This window comes from Astatotilapia calliptera, chromosome 18 (genome assembly GCF_964374335.1).
Source record: "Astatotilapia calliptera chromosome 18, fAstCal68.1, whole genome shotgun sequence".
Taxonomy (NCBI): domain Eukaryota; kingdom Metazoa; phylum Chordata; class Actinopteri; order Cichliformes; family Cichlidae; genus Astatotilapia; species Astatotilapia calliptera.
This window is the reverse complement of record NC_137439.1, coordinates 1,471,355-1,492,415: the sequence shown is the minus strand read 5'-3', so window position 1 is coordinate 1,492,415 and position 21,061 is coordinate 1,471,355. Positions and strand designations below refer to the sequence as shown.

The 21,061-nt window shown below is 40.9% G+C and overlaps 1 protein-coding gene across 1 annotated transcript; it reads right to left on the bottom strand.

Annotated features, from left to right (window-relative positions):
- Positions 1-3,546: 3,546 nt before the first annotated feature.
- LOC113010234 (uncharacterized) lies at positions 3,547-17,902 on the bottom strand. Its single transcript, XM_080292367.1, has 4 exons — positions 17,464-17,902; positions 14,565-14,933; positions 8,029-8,436; positions 3,547-5,340 (listed from the first exon to the last, which is right to left on the bottom strand). The coding sequence occupies exons 1-4, from the start codon at positions 17,633-17,635 to the stop codon at positions 4,457-4,459; spliced, it is 1,833 nt and encodes a 610-aa protein (XP_080148493.1). The 5' UTR covers positions 17,636-17,902; the 3' UTR covers positions 3,547-4,456.
- Positions 17,903-21,061: the final 3,159 nt, after the last annotated feature.

Sequence of the window (21,061 nt, the reverse complement as noted above, 5' to 3'; positions counted from 1 at the left end):
CAGATGCCTGCGTTCCCAAAAAATATTAAAGTTGTCGATAAAGTGCACTGAGTGGTCAGCACATGCTGATATAAGCCATTTATTCAGTGTAAACAACCTGCTGAATCTCTCGTCTCCTCCTCTGACCGGCGGTACAGGTCCACTGATGAATACAGCTGCATTCAGAGAGTTTACAGTATTTAATAATCCAGTAAAGTCCCGTTTCAGAACCTCCGACTGTTGTTTGGACACATCGTTTGACCCTGTATGCAGAACAATGTTTGTCACAGTTGGATATTCATCTGCAATTTGAAGAATTCTCTCCTTCAGGTTGTTGACCATATCCTTAGGAAAGCAGAGGACTTTAGTGTTCTTACCACACATCCTTTGTACATCCTTTACGGCAGAGTCACCCACAATCAGAGTTTCAGGCCTAGCCGTTAGCTTTCCCTGTGGCCTTTCACTTTTCAACAGATTTTCAGACCTTATTTCGCTGCTTTTAGATGGATGGTTGTCCGATATAGATCCAGGGTCCTTTGATAGTGGAGCAAATCTGTTCTGCAGTTTCACATTCAGTTGTTTTGGAGGTTTGTTGTTAACCTTCCTATTCACGGTTGTCCAGTCCTGTTTCCTCCCGTATACAGGGGTAGAAGAGCTTCTCTGTCTCGTAGGAAGTGAAGGCCAGTCGGTTTCAGAGATTTCAGCTCGCTGTGCCCTGCCTGTGATACGTCCTCCCCCTTCCAGGAGACATGATTTATGTCTTGGTTTTGCACCAAGACAGTCTAAGGGGGGATTATCACTTGAGGATTTATAATAATGCACAGAGTCTACTTTCTTGGTCATGTTATCTGTGCTCCTTAGCTGTGTGCTAGCTTGCTCATCGCCATTGTTTTGAATCAAAGGCAAGGTTGTTTCATTTCCACACAGTCCATTTACCTCCACGTTTACTTCTAAGCGATGAAAGACAACAGAATACTCCACAACATCCACTAGAGGGAGCCACACACTGTTAAACCTCTGATTCTTGTGTCATTGGACTGATGACAAAGACAACAGAGAAATGAAGCAGTAAAGATCAGAGACAGAGACAGAGCTGCTGTGGAAGCACAAAACTGTTTGATTGGCTGAGCTATTAAACTGGCCCCGCCCACTGAAGTTGAGCTCATCCAATGACATTATTTGTTGGTCATTGTGCTGCAGTGGAAGAACATTGTTCATGTGCTGTCTGTCTGGCTTTAATAACTCCAAAGACATGTTGCTGCACCTCTTTTTGCTTCTATCTCACATTATAGGTGAGTTTAAGAACAGGGATTAAAGTTTAGTTGAAGCTGCTGCATTAAGCAGATATACAGACTGCATTTCACTACTTTTCTTCTTTCTTTTTCCAGGACTAACAGCTGGAGACTCAATCACTCCTCAACAACCTGAAGTCACTGAAACAGAAGGAAAATCTGTCAAACTCACATGTAGCTATGAGACAGATGCAAGTGGTGCTTTACTTTACTGGTACAAACATCATTCTGACCTTCAGGCTCCTCAGTTTATACTCAGGAAAGGAGCAAAGGACAGCAGTCGTTATGAATATATTCCTGATAAACGTTATAAATCAGAAACATCACCTACATCAACTAATCTGACCATAGCAGCCCTAACCCTGGCAGACACAGCTCTCTACTACTGTGCTCTACAAACACAGTGATACAAAGTGTAGAAGAGGCTGTACAAAAACCTGAACACAGATATCTGACTACTCTTCAAAGAGGAGGGAAGTGGTATTCAAAGCACAGCTTCATATCAGATGGATTCTGCTAATTCCTGTTTTATCAGAGTCACTGTGGTTACAGCTGCTAATGAAACACTGTGGGAGGATTCACATGAGCAGCAAATCCACATCAACCACAAACCAACTGCAGGAACGTTCAAGCACAAAGAAATAAAAAAGCAAATTCACACAGCTGAAATTCAAAACCCACTGACTTTAAATACATATTTATGCATTTAATACTAAAATGTGAATTTATGTTCTTAGTACTAAGTTATGTGCAATTTAGATGGAACTGTTTAGAAACTTCAACTAAGGATCTGACTTAGCCACAAAATCTGTATTTCTACATGACTTAGGAGAGACTACTGACATTTTAAAGAAACCACTGATACAATAAGCAGGGGAGATTTATTTTAACCAGTGGTTTTCTGTTTTATTGCAGCAGTTATAAATGCATTCAGAAAAAAAAAAGTCAACTATTCTAATCTGTCCTTGGTTCTCTTTCCCTGTACTTGTAACCACCTTGGATCTTGAAACATGGCTGGATAATAGATGAGCTTAAAACAGTTATTCTCAAAGTATGTGGCGTGCGCCACTGGTGGGGTTCTGACAGGTGGGGCACCAGTTACCTGGCAGAAAAACAAATAAATAACTAACGTTCAACATTAGTTGCGCATGTTAAGCATCTGCTGAAAAGCTGCGGCCACGTGTGTAAGTTGACAGTTTCAATAAAGGAGTGTACTAAAAAGTGCGATCATGTGGTCAGGTCTGTTGTGCATCTTTTACAGTGGTGCCGAAACCCAGGACTGGGGCACGAGACCCAACCACATTTTATTTTATAAGACTGAACTTTCTTTCCCATGTCTGGCCACGTTCACGTTCTGTTTAACTTGTTGCTTTTTTGAAGAAGTGTAGCAAACTAATGAAGCAGTCCAGTGACAAAAGTTACAAATAGTTTGAAGTGAAAGTTGTTTGTTTGAAACAAAAATTGTTGAAGGATTTATTGGGAATGAGTTGAATGAGGCAGCTGTTGTCAGCTGTGATTGGTCCCCATGAAGGAGAAAAAGCATCTTTACTTCAGGCTGTGGCCTTATTTGTGCTTCTTGGCTAAGTGACCAGAGGCCTCCAAACATCTAGGTGGGTCCAGGAACAGGCTGAGGGAGTACGAACGACCAAAAACAGCCCGTGAGGATTTTTAATCAGCATCTGCTTTTTGAAAATCTTTGACACAGACAAGCGAAGAAACTGCACTCCTGTGCCGCTGTGTAAAAAAAGCAACCCAAAATCTCCCGAGTGCATGGTGGCCCTTTACCCATCTTTGGATTCTAAAGTCATGTCTAGATTTTAACAAAACCCCAATGCACAGCATCAGTATTAAAATGATGCAAAAAAAATATCAAAATAAAGAAAATTAAAGAAACTATAAACAAACAGTTGCCTCTGCAGGTATGGGTGCAAGTCTTTACTGCAAAGGGGATTCTGACCATCTGTAGCACAAAAAAGATAAAACAAAAAAATAAATAAATGTTTTTCATGCCTTTCTTCATCAGTATTGTTTTCTTCAGAAACCTCTCCAGAGTAGAGGAACATTTGAATTGGATGCAATGATCAGCTTCTCACAGTGAGCGAGCTTCACCACAGTAAACCACGAGGGCACCAGCTTGTAACAATAGGCATGTAACAAAATGACAGAGGTAAAGGGGAAAACTGTTTCTCTAACACAATCTGGATTTTACATCACTCAGGAAAGACTACTGAAAGAAACTACTGAATGAAATAAAGTAAGGACAGATGGGCTTTAATATAATCATAGATTGAATTTATTTAATGCAGGCAGAAGGCTAACAGCAATAATATATAAAAATCTATTCAACAGTTATAAAGGATACAATTTAAGTAAACTGTTATCTTCACTTATCCCTGTTCCAGCTTATTCTACTCTGCTTAAAACCCTCTTTGACCTTTTAAAGCGATGCTGAATGAAAGTTGAGCTCAAACCAGCCTTCCTCAGCTCTGGCAGGTCCCCATGACGCAGGAAAAACATCTTTGCCTCACACTGTGCTCTCAAGCAGAGAAACATATGTGCAGCTATAGGAACGAGGTCTTTGCTGCAGGCTGGAGGAGTCCAAGGGAAACAAATGTTCTACTTTATCACTGTCAAAATATTCTTTCATTAGTTACTGCTATGCAGATAAAACACAACAAAACAAAGACCCTCCCCAATGCTGGTACAGTTATAACCTGATGATAACAACGCATAACAACGTCTACATTCTTACAAAACTGAAAAGTAAAAAACAAACAAAAACAAAACAAAGTCAATGAACTAAATAACCAAAAATGATATGAACCAAATAAACTGAATAGCTACAAAATGTAAAAAACAAAATTAAAAAAAACCTTCAACATTTTCTATTTATTAAAAAACAAATAGCTCAAATGCACTTTTACATCACAAGACACCAACTCCAAATCAGCAAAAGCTATCAGCTATCAACGAATAGACAGCAAATATAAAACTTGATATTCAAATTGAGTTTCAACCACCCGGTAGATAAATATTCTCTTAACAGCTCTCCTGTGAACCTGTATAAATCCTTAGATCTTCTGTTACGCTAGGTCTCTCAGATGTCAGTCTCTCTAAATTCTTCAAGACTACGACTTCTTCTGTATGGGAACATTTTCCCACATGTTTTGCAATGATACGGTTTCTCACTTGTGTGCTTTTTTCATGTGTACCGATAAACAACTACTACTTATAAATTTTTTCCTGCATCGTTTACAACGATACGGTCTCTCACCTGTGTGCAGTCTCATGTGTATGGTCAAACTAGCCCTCTGTGTTAAACTTTTCCCACAGGTTTTACAAGAATACAGCTTCTCACCTGTATGGGCAGTCATATGTCTTTTAAGTGAATATGAAAAATAAAAACTTTTTCCACAAGTTTCACAAGAATACGGCTTCTCACCTGTGTGCATTCTTATGTGTTCAGATAAACTTCTTCTACGAATGAACATCTTCCTGCATATTTTACAATGATACGGCTTCTCACCTGTGTGTGCTTTCTTGTGCCTATTTAAATTACCCCCGTTTCTGAAACTTTTCCCACATGTTTTACAAGAATATGGTTTCTCACCTGTGTGGACATTCTTATGGTCTTTAAGTGATGATGACAAATGAAAACTTTTCCCACACGTTTCACAAGAATACGGCTTCTCACCTGTGTGCGTTCTCATGTGTACAGTCAGATTACCCTTCACTGTGAAACTTTTCTCACATGTTTCACAAGAATACGGCTTATTACCTGTGTGGATTGTCAGATGTCGATTCATTTTGTACATTTCATTAAAGGATTTTCCACAAAAATCACACGTTAAATACTTTTTACCTGTGTCAGAGTTACACCGACTCTCTGAGTTACTATTTGTCCCTGAATCTAAATTCCAGCTTCCTTCATGATTTTGGCTCTCATTCATAGGACAGCTGTGATAAAGAAGCTGGTCAGTGTTTGCTTCTGGGTCATTGTGCTCTCCTTCCTCAGCAGCAGTCACCATAAAGGTATCAGTCTCCTCCTTCAGTCCAAGCTGCTCTCCCTCTGTGATGTGATAATAGAAAAACATGCCTGAGAAAATACATTGTCAAAATAACACTTTTACAGAGACTATAAGTGTCATCCACAAAGGCTGCTACTCCAGATATAAGCTCATCAACAGAGGAACATCAGCAGACGTGCAGCAGTAAAGGAAGAGAGAGGTTAAACGGCAAGGTAGAAAAGCTGCAGGCAGTGAACATATACTGAATGAATAAATGATCAGTATGACCTGGATCACCTGCTGAGAAAGAAAAAAGAAAGCAAGCAGAAGAGAACAAGAGTAATAGAATAAACAACATCACAATGATATATGGGAATATGACAGTAAATACTAAATATTACACATTATTGTGCAGCACATAAGATCAACAGAACACAGTGTGCTTTGAGGTAGGAGCCAAAAAGGGTGTAGTTTGTGGGTGTGATCACCCGTGTGTACACCTGTGAGCATGGACGCGCTTGTTTTTTTAAAAGGTTCCTTCATGTAATGATCTGCTAGAGGGTGTGGGGGGGCCACAGCCCCGTCCTCCAGGGCATGAAGCAGGTATGGAGGAGATCAAAACTGTTTTTTTCTTTCACAGCAGGTGATCCAGGTGATTGATATATGCATTTTTTTTTTCTCTGCCCGTTCTGTTGGTTTTTGTTTTTTGCCCTTCTCCCCCGTCCCTCTTCTCAGCTCTTTCTCTTTCCCTCTTTCTTTCTCCCCTTCTTTCCTCCAGTCAAGTCTGTCCCGTATTCAGTAAGTGAAAATAAAATAAACAATAAAAGGTGAATCAAATGGACCATTACGGCAAGGCTGGGATGGTCAATTTGGTAAAGTAAATCCGTTGGGCATCTTTCTTTGCCTTTAGACAACAATTCTGATGCAAAAGAGCCAAACGGGACAGGCCAAAAAAAAAGAAAAAAAAAAAAAAAAGATCAGTATGACACGACAAACCAACTTTCTAACAGTAACAACAACATTAACAAAGATTACCTTCTGATGCATCATCTGACTGTTTGTGATCATACTCAGACTGAAAATGAAGCCATTTCCAGGCTCAAGGTGATATTGTACGGTGGATTAAATCTGCATGTACTTTTCCGCATTTATAATTCCTTCAGTTTTAACCCTTGTATGGTGTTCGGGTCTGTGAGACCCGTGTTCAGTTTTTTTCAAAAGAAAAATTAAACAATTAATTATTTTTTCACGTGTAAATGTGTTGTGTCTTTCCACTCACTCCACTTGATTATAACTGATTTATTTATAACATTTTATATAAAAGAAAAACGAGAAGCACATTAATTCATAAATGTGATCTAACAAAGGTAAAGGGAAAAAATTAACCATGTTTGCTGTTCATATGTCTTGTAATTGGGATGAAGTAAACATCTGTTGAGTAATTTAACATAAAATTGTTTGATAGTGTTAACCCTTTACAGCCGATCGGAGCGGGCACGCTCCATTTTGCGTAACTATTTTTAAATCCCGGTAGCTCTGCAACCACGTAAGCTAGCGCAATAATTTTTTTTGCATATGAAACCAGAGGAGTTGTACTTACATCTTATGCCATCAGCTTGTCCTCGGTCACAGTTTCCTTCCACATATAGCTTTGCAAAAACTGCATAAAAATCACTTGCAGCAACAAAAACATAATATTCCAGAAACACGCTTCGCCGATCTGATCAGCTGTTTGTAACACTTCCTACGTCCATCAGCGCGAACTATCACATGACCGCATGACCTGCCCGAAACCGGAAGTGACGTCATTTTGCGGAAATTTAGTTTTTTTTACGATCGGGGCCTTATGAGCCTATACTGGTGTTTTTAAAAAGTTATGTTTGAGTTTATGACTTTCTGTGTCGTTTCTGGGATGCTGAGGACTCATATTGCACTGCTGGAAATAGTTTATTTTGATGCATATGCTGTTATTTTGCAAATTTGCACTATAATATTTATTTTCGTTTTTCCTGCAGTGTATAAAAATTGGTGTATTTCAAAAATAAAACTATGAAGACACTCAAAATAAATTTCCTGTGGTGGGAAACTAGTTTGTGCAACTTTTTTGTATTTACAGTTTTGAGGGATAAGCCTCTTAAATTTCTCTAACTAGAAATATATGTTAAAAAAACAAAAACAATTTTCAATTTTTTTGTAGTTTATTGCACTTTTTTGCAATTTATGTAATTACTATGCACCTAATGCAGACATATTATTAAAGTTTGGGCTATAATGGTTGTATTGATGTATAGCAACTTGAAATGCTCCCAAAAATGGCTACACAGCATGTAAAAATATAATATAAGCTCTGGCGGACTTGGTTCTATGGTAGGTCTTAAAGGGTTAATTTGGAAAGCCAAAACTCTAGCGGGTCCACCAGACCCATGAACACTGGCTGAGTAACAAAAATACGAACACCACACAAGGGTTAATATGAGCTCCAACACTGGCTGAAATGCAGCGCAAACCATGACAGCACCTCCACCGTGTTCAACAGAAGGCTGCAGACGCCGACTGTTAGACCTCTCTCCTGACCTCCTTCAAACATGTTGATCATGATTCAGATTCATAACTTACACAGTGCAGTCTGTTTGCTCTTTGTTAGCTCACATCTCCAAAAAGCCCTCACAATCAGAAACGTCCCGCAGAGCTGTGATCAGGATGCTTCATGAGTCCCATTCATGTGTGACTTCATTCAGACTTTTACATACCTGTAATGTGAAGCTGTATTTCGGGTTTCCAGCTGACATCCATGAGTCTGTGCTGATGGTCGTTCTCTTCCTCGTACTGGATAGAATTATTAATAACTTCAAATATTTCTTTAGATTTGGACTGAAGAAACGCAAAAATATCAGAGCTGTGAGAGGGGAGCTGGTCAGTGTTTGCTTCTGGTTCACTGTGCTCTCCTTCCTCAGCAACAGTCACCATGAAGGTATCCGTCTCCTCCTTCAGTCCCAGCTGCTCTCCCTCCTGACTGCTGCACAGTTCCTCCTGTTCCTCTTTAATCTGTGGAGCTTCTGGTTCCTCCTGCTCCACACTGGAGCTCCTCTCCTGGTTCCAGAGCTGCTGCTCAGGGAGAACCTCCTCCTCCTCCTTACAGACGTGCTGCTGTGGGTCGTCTGGAGGAAAAAAAAAGGACACAAGAAGAAGAAAAGTGATGATGTTAGACGTTGGACTCATTTTTTAAAATCAGCTTCGCTCCTCAGAATCTCAAGAGGTTGTGAGCAGAGCCGATTATACCCAGAGTTACATAAAAGTAATGGCTGACTTTTGTATTTGTGCATTCGCGACTGCTGAATTATTGCAGATGAGGCGGGTCCATAGTGGAAGTTAATGTCAGCTGCTCTGGAACATGAAAGCTCGTCCCCTGAGCAGTAAAAGCAGCTTAAAAACTATCAGCAGCTCCATTCAGAAGAGCTGCTGTTAACCAAAGTGCTTCTGCAGGTTTTCATGTGATCAGCGAGCTGATAGGGCTTTAGGAAGAAGTCAATTTTATTAAATTTTATTTATATAGCGCCAAATCACAACAAAAGTCGCCTCAAGGCGCTTCATAGATACAGAGAAAAACCCAACAATCATATAACCCCCTATGAGCAAGCACTTTGGCGACAGTGGGAAGGAAAAACTCCCTTTTAACAGGAAGAAACCTCCGGCAGAACCAGGCTCAGGGAGGGGCGGGGCCATCTGCTGTGATTGGTTGGGGTGAGAGAAGGAAGACAGGATAAAGACATGCTGTGGAAGAGAGACAGAGGTTAATAACAGATATGATTCAGTGCAGAGAGGTCTGTTAACACATAGTGAGTGAGAAAGGTGACTGGAAAGGAAAAACTCAATGCATCATGGGAATCCCCGGCAGTCTACGTCTATTGCAGCATAACTAAGGGAGGATTCAGGGTCACCTGGTCCAGCCCTAACTATATGCTTTAGCAAAAAGGAAAGTTTGAAGCCTAATCTTAAAAGTAGAGATAGTGTCTGTCTCCCGAATCCAAACTGGAAGCTGGTTCCACAGAAGAGGGGAAGAAGTCAGTTGGCAGACATTTTTAACCAAATCATCATTTCCTGTAGATACACTGACGCCGACGATTCAATTCAATTTATGTAGCGCCAAATCACAACAAAAGTTGCCTCAAGGCGCTTTATATTGTACAGTACATCCTATAATAACAGATACAGAGAAAATCCCAACAATCATATGACCCCCTATGAGCAGCACTTTGGCGACAGTGATCTGGCAGAAACTGTTGATCGTTTCGTTTTCATTTGCTGAATTTTTTAACGCCTTAGAAGGACCCCCGGCTATTATGACAAGTTACTCTAAATATGTTACAAATTATCTTCACTACATAAAAACATAGTTGAGAATAACTACAATTTTTGTTTTTCCATTAAATCTTTGTTGTTTAAAACTATTTTTGGAGCCGTGGGAGCGGCCATGTTTTTCCGTACACAATGCATTCTGGGACGATAACACGTATTGGTTGTCGGCGAGGGTGTTAATTAACTTGCCTACTAGTGACCTGGTTACGACTTGGTAAACCAGTACTATGCCGGTCATGGAGGCTAACGAGGGCTGCCTAAAGAACATCTGTATTAAGACATACGGCTTCAAAGTTTTGGTGCACTGTGTTGCATGGAGAATCTGTAAGAACAACAATATCGTAATTTCACTATATAATAAAAATTAAAATGTGTTAATGGTTTGATCATGCAGTTATGCGATACCATGGATAGCTGCTGCCATAAAATTGAGCTCTTTATGCTCTCAGTCACCGTTGCCATTGGCAAGCAGCAGCCGCATAGACTATGGTTGACTATTTTCATCCTCTCTCGGTTTGCACTGGTTCATACTGGAAAGGTTGAACAGAACCCATTTTCAGTGCGCTGCTAACTGTGAACTCAATGCTGTGCAACCGTATGACATCATTACCCAGAGTGCATTGAGAAGTTAATAACAATGGTAGCCTACTGGTAAAATCGGATTTATATAAAATGTGCTTAAAAGGAAAACATTTGGTGTATTTTAATACTAGGGCTGCCACGATTAGTCATTTAGTTATGATTACGTCGACTATCAAAATTGTAGACGACTGATTTAATAGTCGACGCGTCGTTTGAAGCTTTGCAAGATCCCAAAAGACGCAGGAATAAGTAGCAGGATTTAAGAGTGTAATATCGGACTGAAACAGAAGATGGCAGCACTGCATGTACAAGGATGCCAGCTGCTGTTAATCCACGAAGAAGAAGAAGAAGCAGTGTCCGGTATCGTAGCTGTGTCCAAATTGAGGAACCGCATCCTCCTGTGCCCGCATTTGTAGGCCAATTACGTTACAGCTACACAACGAAGACTGTCCAAATTTAAAGACTCCGACAAACGCGGCCGACAAATGCGTCCTTCATTTCCCCAGATTTGAAGGATGGGTTGGGTGTATCCCTCGTGGCCCAACCTGCCCCAGAATTCATAGCCCAGCTCAGTTTCCAACAATGGCGGCAGCTAGTTAGTTTTAATGTTACTCTTATTATTCTTTCTGGGTCACAAAATAAACGTTTAACATATTTTCAGGCGAGAATGTAGCTGTGTAAACCTCAAATATCTGCTCAGTTTATCAGGACACCACATATTTTCAAAAGAGCTCCGACGTTTTCGGAGACGTCTGTTACCCACTAGCTCGACAGCGAGCCGGGGGCTAGGCTCACTAGAGCCGTGAGAACACCAGACTCCCGGCAAATTGTTTTAAACCCCTCAAGATTTTTTGCCACTCTGGTTCAACAGGATATATGAGTCACTTAGAGAACTTAAAAATGTTATTGTTTGGCTTTTTTCAGTATTTTATTTGTTCCTGAGTAAATCGGTTTGGCTGAGATTAAAGTTTTTACACAGCTGAATAAACGTCAAGCAGACAGCTGATTATCAGAAGTGTGAGATGCTCGAGAATTTACTCCGGTGTCCTGTTATATTTTAGATAGCAAGGATCAGACGGGTGAGTTTATTAAACTCCACCGAAACAATCTGCAAATATCATCAAAACTTAATAAACTATCATCTTGTCTTTGTTTTTAGTTAGTACATACCTAAACACTAGGGGTGCAACGATACTCGTATCGACATTGAACCGTTCGATACACTGCTTTCGGTTCGGTACGCATATGTATCGAACAATACAAAATTTTTCATTTATTTTATCAACTTTTCTCCTGACGATGCTGTCTGTGTTGAGAGCTCAGTGGATCTGCGTTCGACTACTCTGCCTAGGCTGCACTGTCGAGCGCAGATCCACTGAGCACAGCACAAGCTAGCAAGACAGAAACTAAGCTCGTTGCAACATGGCAACTGCCTCAACGCTACCCGAAATTGAACCTCCCCCACCCTCATTCAGATCTGGCGTTTGGAACTAATTTGGTTTTCATGTGACGTATGACCCTGAAGGTAAGCGCGTCATGGACTAAAGTAAAACAGTATGTTGGATGTGCCACGCAATGCTCAATTACATGGGTGGGAACTAGTGTGTTAGCGCAGTTAGCTTGTTAACGTGTTGGCCGTCCAGCCCCACGCACGGGGCGATCCACGGTAGCTCGTTAACGGAGATTTGTCGTGTTGTGACGTTAACGTCATTTTAACGAGATTAACGCTGACAGCACTAGTGGGAACACAACGAATATGACTGCACATTTACTCCGACATCATCCTAGTGCAAAGACAAGTGGAAGCAGACAAAAACAACAAGCAGCATGCTACAAACTTTACCCGAGTCATTTAGACAGCCGTTAGCACAGGATTCTCCTTATGGGGACCTGACATGTTTAATATGCTGCTGAGAATATAGCCCAGAAGAAGCGGATAGTATAGCTTTTATTTTGGAAAGAGACATTTCTCTGTAATAAACTCTCTTTTCCAAAGATGAGTGATTCCTCAATCAGATAGATTTTTTAAATTACTTTGTAGTTTCAGCAACATTAAATTAAAAACTGTACTTTTCAGTTAAAATATATATATTTATAATTTTAATAAATGTTAATTAAAAAGGCATGAACATTTTTTTGTATTGAAAAAAATATCGAACCGTGACACCAAAGTATCGAACCGAACCGTGAATTTTGTGTATCGTTGCACCCCTACTAAACACTTAAAGCTGTAAGCTAATCACATATAAGAGCAGATTCATGTTGGTGCAATAAGCTGTACGTTTTACGTCCAATGGATGATAATCTGATTAGTCGACTAATCGCAAAAATAATCTGTGACTAGTCGACTATGCCCTAAAGGGCACTCAAATGATTGAAGCTGGAAGCCAACGAGTCTCTGGCTGAATATCTGGAACAAGCAGCCAAACTCTGAAAACATCACACAAGTGTGCGGCCTGATACGAGTGAGGCAACCTTACTCTTGTGGAGAAATCAGTGCCAAGATCTGTACAAGACTCGCTGGATGGGGTGGTCGACTTGAGTGCTATGACAGACTCGTTATGGAGAGAGCACTTGCAACATCATGTCAGGAGACATGGAGAGAAACCAGAGCAAAAGATTAAACAATTAACCAAAAGGTTGCTTAAACATTAGATGGAAGAAAGGGACTCAGAGTTTAACATGAACAAAACAAAAGCTAAACAAATGGTGGCTGTATCAGCTGACTTAAAAACAGAGATACAACAATCTGTGGCTGCTGCATTGGCTACACGAGCACAGCCTGAGCGTGAACCAAAGCTACAGCAACAGCAGCCAGGACCACGATTTGTCCCAATATGGAATGCTGGCAGAGGTGTCGGTTGGTGGCTTTTGGCATGAGAGATTTCAACACAAACCATGGAGTAGTGGCATTTTTGAGCTCAAGTGCATTCATTTAGACACCAGCCAGGAAGACAAAGATCTCCAGCACGCTTACACAGCTGCATATCACCTATGGCACACATTCAACATGGCTGAAGGAATGGCAATAATCGACAATCAACCACATGACTGTGCAAAGACAGCAGTTAAGGATATCAGATCTGCCTTTGCCTGGAATTGGGCACGCCACCCTTTTTCAGCTGAGAGTCATGGCTCTGGACTTTGAGATGCTAAATTCTCATTTCCGCTGTTTCACACTCTGCACCAGGTGACTTACAGCTGCAAAGTGCATCAAGTCACCACCAAAAGAAACAAGTCGTCTGTTGAACACAGTTAAGATTCTGGGACCACCAAACCTGAGACTCTCTGCCACTTTGCTGTACCAAGAAGTCCTGATGATATAAAAGTAGAACTGGTGATGAAGGGCAGCACTGCTGGAACCCATCATCCACCAGGAATGAGTCCAACTTATTGTTGCCAACATGGACCAAGTTCAGGGCAGCTGTACAGGGACTAACTGCCCTTTGACAACGGCAAAATAGCCAATAGTTCCAAAGCACCGTTCACAGGACACCCCAAGGACTGCAGTCGAATACCTTCTCCAAGTCCACAAAGCACTGTAGACTGTTGGGCAAACTCCCACACACTCTCGAACAGCCTCAAGAGGATAAAGAGCCAGCGTTCGATGACCAGGATGAAAACTGCACTGTACATCCTCCATCTGATGTTTGACTAATGGATGAATTCTCCTCTCCAGTACTCCAGCGTACACCTTCCCAGGTAGGCTTAGCAGTGTGATCCCCCACACAGCTGGAGCACACCCTCCCTTCTTAAAAGACAGTACCACCAGTCCAGTCTGATAATCCAGTGGTCACACCCTGAGTTCTTTTCTGGATAGAAAATAGTAAAAATAAGCCCAAGATTCTCATTTTAATCAGCAAAGGAGCTGGTCAGATGAAATGAAACATTTTATTCCAATTATAATTGGATGAAGGGTTTAAGAGTTTCAGCTCCTTAACATGTGCCACCCTCTTTTTAAAGGGACCAAAAGTAATTGGACAGTTGACTCAAATACCATTTCATGGGCAATACTTTTGTTATGTCATTATCAATTAAGCAGATAAAATGCCTGCAGTTGATCTGAGTTGTGGTGCTTGCATTTGGAAGATTTTGCTGTGAACATACAACATGCGGTCAAAGGAGCTCTCCATGCAGGTGAAACACGCCTGCAAGCTGCAAAACAGCAAAAACCCACCTGAGTGGCAGAAATGGGGATCAAACCAACCTTCTAGTTGGTAGGTGAGCTGCTCTACAAACTGAGCTACAGACATTTGACTATAGTTTCAGTCATGTGGTCAGTTTCTTTATGGATCAATGACCTGCTCCTCTGATCCTCCTGATAGGATCCTCCCTGAGACTGACTCACCTATTCTGTAGAGCTTTATTTCTGGTTTCCAGGTGACAGCCAACTGCCTTTGTTGATGGTTGATGTCTTCTTTGTACTGGAAAAAAATTCTAATGTCTTCCGTGTCTGTTGGTTTGGTACAAAAAAAGTTATCAGAGCTGAGAGATGGAAGCTGTTCACGGTCTGCTTCTGGTTCACTGTGCTCTCCTTCCTCAGCAACAGTCACCATGAAGGTATCCATCTCCTCTTTCAGTCCCAGCTGCTCCCCCTCCTGACTGCTGCACAGTTCCTCCTGTTCCTCTTTAATCTGTGGAGGTTCTGGTTCCTCCTGGTCACAGAGCTGCAGCTCAGGGAGAACCTCCTCCTCACAGACAGGCTGCAGTGGGACGTCTGGAGGGATGAAAATAATAAAACAGATGCGATGATTAAAAAAAATGTACAAATCAGTAAATATCCTCTGCAACCATAAGCTTGTACGAGTAAAAAAAATTGAAAAGGGGAATAAAGTCAACTACATGAAGATACTGTCACCTCTACAGGGAGTGCAGAATTATTAGGCAAATGAGTATTTTGTCCACATCATCCTCTTCATGCATGTTGTCTTACTCCAAGCTGTATAGGCTCGAAAGCCTACTACCAATTAAGCATATTAGGTGATGTGCATCTCTGTAATGAGAAGGGGTGTGGTCTAATGACATCAACACCCTATATCAGGTGTGCATAATTATTAGGCAACGTCCTTTCCTTTGGCAAAATGGGTCAAAAGAAGAACTTGACAGGCTCAGAAAAGTCAAAAATAGTGAGATATCTTGCAGAGGGATGCAGCAGTCTCAAAATTCCAAAGCTTCTGAAGCGTGATCATCGAACAATCAAGCGTTTCATTCAAAATAGTCAACAGGGTCGCAAGAAGCGTGTGGAAAAACCAAGGCGCAAAATAACTGCCCATGAACTGAGAAAAGTCAAGCGTGCAGCTGCCAAGATGCCACTTGCCACCAGTTTGGCCATATTTCAGAGCTGCAACATCACTGGAGTGCCCAAAAGCACAAGGTGTGCAATACTCAGAGACATGGCCAAGGTAAGAAAGGCTGAAAGACGACCACCACTGAACAAGACACACAAGCTGAAACGTCAAGACTGGGCCCAGAAATATCTCAAGACTGGTTTTTCTAAGGTTTTATGGACTGATGAAATGAGAGTGAGTCTTGATGGGCCAGATGGATGGGCCCGTGGCTGGATTGGTAAAGGCAGAGAGCTCCAGTCCCACTCAGACGCCAGCAAGGTGGAGGTGGAGTACTGGTTTGGGCTGGTATCATCAAAGATGAGCTTGTGGGGCCTTTTCGGGTTGAGGATGGAGTCAAGCTCAACTCCCAGTCCTACTGCCAGTTTCTGGAAGACACCTTCTTCAAGCAGTGGTACAGGAAGAAGTCTGCATCCTTCAAGAAAAACATGATTTTCATGCAGGACAATGCTCCATCACACGCGTCCAAGTACTCCACAGCGTGGCTGGCAAGAAAGGGTATAAAAGAAGAAAAACTAATGACATGGCCTCCTTGTTCACCTGATCTGGACCCCATTGAGAACCTGTGGTCCATCATCAAATGTGAGATTTACAAGGAGGGAAAACAGTACACCTCTCTGAACAGTGTCTGGGAGGCTGTGGTTGCTGCTGCACGCAATGTTGATGGTGAACAGATCAAAACACTGACAGAATCCATGGATGGCAGGCTTTTGAGTGTCCTTGCAAAGAAAGGTGGCTATATTGGTCGCTGATTTGTTTTTGTTTTTGAATGTCAGAAATGTATATTTGTGAATGTGGAGATGTTATATTGGTTTCACTGGTAAAAATAAATAATTGAAATGGGTATATATTTGTTTTTGTTAAGTTGCCTAATAATTATGCACAGTAATAGTCACCTGCACACACAGATATCCCCCTAAAATAGCTAAAACTAAAAACAAACTAAAAACTACTTCCAAAAACATTCAGCTTTGATACACTCAACAAAAATATAAACGCAACACCTTTGTTACTGCTCCCATTCCCCATGGGATGGACGTAGAGACCTAAAATTCATTCCAGATACACAATATAACCATCCCTCCCAAACAGTGGTCACAAATCAGTCCAAATGTGTGGTAGTGGGCACATCTGCTATATTGAGATGGACTCCATGCGACGATGTGTTGCACTGCATGAGGCAAATGGTGGTCACACCAGATACTGACCGGTTCTGGGTCCCCAGACCCCCAATAGCGCAAAAAACTGCACATTCCAGGGTGGCCTTTTGTTGTGGGCAGTCTGAGGTACACCTGTGCACTACTCATGATGTCAGATCAGCATCCTGATGTGGCACACCTGTGAGGTGGGATGGATTATCTCAATATGGCAGATGTGCCCACTACCACACATTTGGACTGATTTGTGACCACTGTTTGGGAGGGATGGTTATATTGTGTATCTGGAATGAATTTTAGGTCTCTACGTCCATCCCATGGGGAATGGGAGCAGTAACAAAGGTGTTGCGTTTATATTTTTGTTCAGTGTATTAATGAGTTTTTTGGGTTCATTGAGAACATGGTTGTTGTTCAATAATAAAATTATTCCTCAAAAATACAACTTGCCTAATAATTCTGCACTCCCTGTACATGTAACACATGTGCAGCCTCACACACTATCCATGCTCAGATTTCTCTTAGCTTGGTCTTATATATAAATCTGATTCCTTAGCTAAAAAACCATCAAGAGGAAAAAGTTCAGACTTCAAAGCTTTAAATGATTTCAGCGCCTGCTGTTTGAATGGAGCGCAGTGCAGTCCTGTCCTCTGTTTGCTCTTTGTTAGCTCACATCTCCAAAAAGTCCTCACAATCAGAAACGTCCCGCAGAGCTGTGATCAGGATCCTCCCTCAGAGGGACACTCACCTGTCCTGTGCAGCTTGATTTGGGGTTTCCAGGTGATATCCAGCAGTCTGCGCTGACGGTCGATCTCTTCCTCGTACTGGACGATCGTTTTTTCAAACTCCAAGAATATTTGTTCAGCAGCAGCAGTTAGTCGCTCGTTGATGAACTCTCTCAGATACTGAACTGAAGGCATCGTTGCTGCCGCGGCTCACACACTCAGCTCACACAACAACAACAGTCTCTGGAAAGCTAACGCAATTTGCGCCTTTCCTTTGTTTACTTCCGCCTGGTGTCACGTGATTAACGCACCTCCCCCTCTCTCTTATTAATGAATGTAAAGTATTACAGAGAGCTCGGTGAGTCAGTGCAAAGCCGCTAACACCACAGTGATGTGCTGACTCTTTCGGTCCCACACTCCCGGCTCTGTTCACACACGCGCCTTTCCTTTCTTTATTTCCGCTTGGTGTCACACGGTGTTGTTCCGGCAGAGAGCATTTACCTTTAACTGTTCCGCTGTCGAAGATTTCTCTGTTTCAAATCAGTTTCCAGCTGAAAACAATGTTTTTCTACATCCATGAAAAACAAGAAAATCACAAATATTATAAATTTAATTTGAAGTTTTCTGTTTTGAAATTATCTGAATGATTTTCTTAGGTTGAACTTTAACATGATTCCTATCTTGAATCCACTGCCTCCTTAAACTGACACCACAGAATAATATGACATTTTTAAATCTTATTTTTAAAAAAGGAGTTACTGTTTGGATTTGGTGAGTTCAGAACAAACAAACTGCTCCTCGGGTGTTGTGCCCGGCAGGTGCAGTTTCTGACCTCTCTGGAAGCTCAGGTGAGCCCGTCCAGCTGTTCTCCTCGTGTTCTGGAGGCTCAGGAGAGCTAGCTCAGCTACCTGCTAATCCACCACTACAACAAACACAGTTTGATTACATAGGAACTCACAAAGCATTTCCAGAATAAATTATGTGTTAATTATTATTACGATTTGGCCATGAATTATTTTTTATTATATTCAGATCTTAAATATTTGGCCTTTTGTCTAATAAATCAGAAGTTCTGGTGCTCATACTTTCATATAGATGAGATGATGTGTTCTTTTCAATTTTAGTTTTGCTTTTAATTCCCTGTTCGACTTATGCCATGTGTATTTTTCTCTAATCATAACCATAAGAGGTTCAAGGTTCAAGGGTCTTTATTTGTCACATGTATAATTATACAAGTATAACACACAGTGAAATGTAACCTGACACGCTCCTCGACATGTGCAAAAATAGTGGTGGTGGTGGGGGGGTAGAGGAAGAACATTATATATATAGTATATACATTAGGTGAATGTGCAGTAGTAGCAGCAAGCAGGTGAATTCTGTAAGAGATTCTGTTTTGGTGAAATTCTGTTCATGTCAAACTTAAGCCTCATATAATTCTTAAATTTCAAGTATTAATCAGCTCAGTGATGGAGAACATTTGGCTCGTTGTCCTTGCACACAGTGCAAAGTGCTCCATCCTCCCTCCTCACAGTGATTCAAATGCTGCTAACAGTCTGTGAACCAGGAGGAAGAGGAAGTGAGAGAAGTGAGACTCAAAGAGGAGACAGAGGGCGACATCATCCAGTAGGCGGGGCTCTCCTTCTGCACTGTGTTCAACCATTGTGTCAATAATAAGTGCTGCTGTGAAGAGAACAATTCTCAGACTGAATGTTGAACATCAGCTAGTTTTATTGCAGATGGTAAACTATTCAAAATATGAGGACATTTGAAAGAAAACGAGGACTCACCAAGTTATGTTTTGGATTTTGGTAGTTTGCAGGCTCCCTGAGCTGACTTTTAGAATCATATTGGTCACTAACTCTGGGACAAGGCCAGTGATGCATTTGAAAGCCAGTTTTAAAAAAGAGAGAAATCTGTCTTGGCATCTAAAAAAACCATCTTTAGAACAACACAGAGCAAATAAACTCATTTCCATTGTTAATTCAGTAACTTGGCAAAAAACAAAGGAAATATTCAGTTCAGGGACTTTAAATATCACGAATGTTTTTAACTGACTTCCTTTTTTCTTTTATTTGTTTTTTTTTTTAGGTTTTCTGTACATATAAAGTATCTGTCTATATATCATCATTTAGTGAAAATAGATAATTTAAGATTCATCACATAAGTCATCATTTCACTGTAAACTTTGGAAGCCTTGACATGACTGGAAAGACTGAAGCAGTTCACATATGTTTTTGTCTTTGGACTGATGACAAAGACAACATGAAGCAGTAAAGATCAGAGACAGAGACAGAGCTGCTGTGGAAGCACAAAACGATTTGATTGGCTGAGCTATTAAACTGTCCCCGCCCACTGAAGTTGAGCTCATCCAATGACATTATTTGTTGGTCATTGTGCTGCAGTGGAAGAACATTGTTCATGTGCTGTCTGTCTGGCTTTAATAACTCCAAAGACATGTTGCTGCACCTCTTTTTGCTTCTATCTCACATTATAGGTGAGTTTAAGAACAGGGATTAAAGTTTAGTTGAAGCTGCTGCATTAAGCAGATATACAGACTGCATTTCACTACTTTTCTTCTTTCTTTTTCCAGGACTAACAGCTGGAGACTCAATCACTCCTCAACAACCTGAAGTCACTAAAACAGAAGGAGAATCTGTCACACTCACATGTAGCTATGAGACAGATGCAGATGGTGTTGAGCTTCACTGGTACAGACATGATTCTGACCTTCAGGCTCCTCAGTTTATACTCTGGAAACAAGGAAAAGGATGGACAGCTGAATATATTCCTGATAAACGTTATGACTCAGAAACCTCACCTACAACAACTAATCTGACCATAGCAGCCCTAACCCTGGCAGACACAGCTCTCTACTACTGTGCTCTAGAAACACAGTGATACAAAGTGTAGAAGAGGCTGTACAAAAACCTGAACACAGATATCTGACTACTCTTCAAAGAGGAGGGAAGTGGTATTCAAAGCACAGCTTCATATCAGATGGATTCTGCTAATTCCTGTTTTATCAGAGTCACTGTGGTTACAGCTGCTAATGAAACACTGTGGGAGGATTCACATGAGCAGCAAATCCACATCAACCACAAACCAACTGCAGGAACGTTCAGACACAATAAAAACTGTCAAACATCAAAAGCTGCTCATTTACACTATTTTATATTTAGTGGATGAGGACATGCAGAAATGCAGCAGAAGCAAAATAAACAGAGTAACAGAGGTTTATCTCTTTAAGGTAAAATCTCTCACATGAAGCTAAAAGTCTTTAGGTCATTTTTTTTTTCATATTTTTGATTCCTTTGCGTAATTTCTCTTTTATAAAATAAAAGACTAAGAACTCTTTCTTCTCATATTTAAATAAAATTCCCATTTTCAAGCTAGTAGCTGAGAATCACCTCATTCATTTCATTATGTCAAATCTTTTGCATTTTCATAGATTCAACCAACCAATGTGAATATTTGTCTGTTTTTTGACAGAATCGAGTAAATAATAGTCTAAATATAAAACTGTTAGGGTCCTTGGGTTTCTGACTCTTTGTTTTGTCTTTATGCTTTTTTGAGTCTTGTTCATTCATTATTGTTTTCTCTGTGTGACTTGTTCGTAGC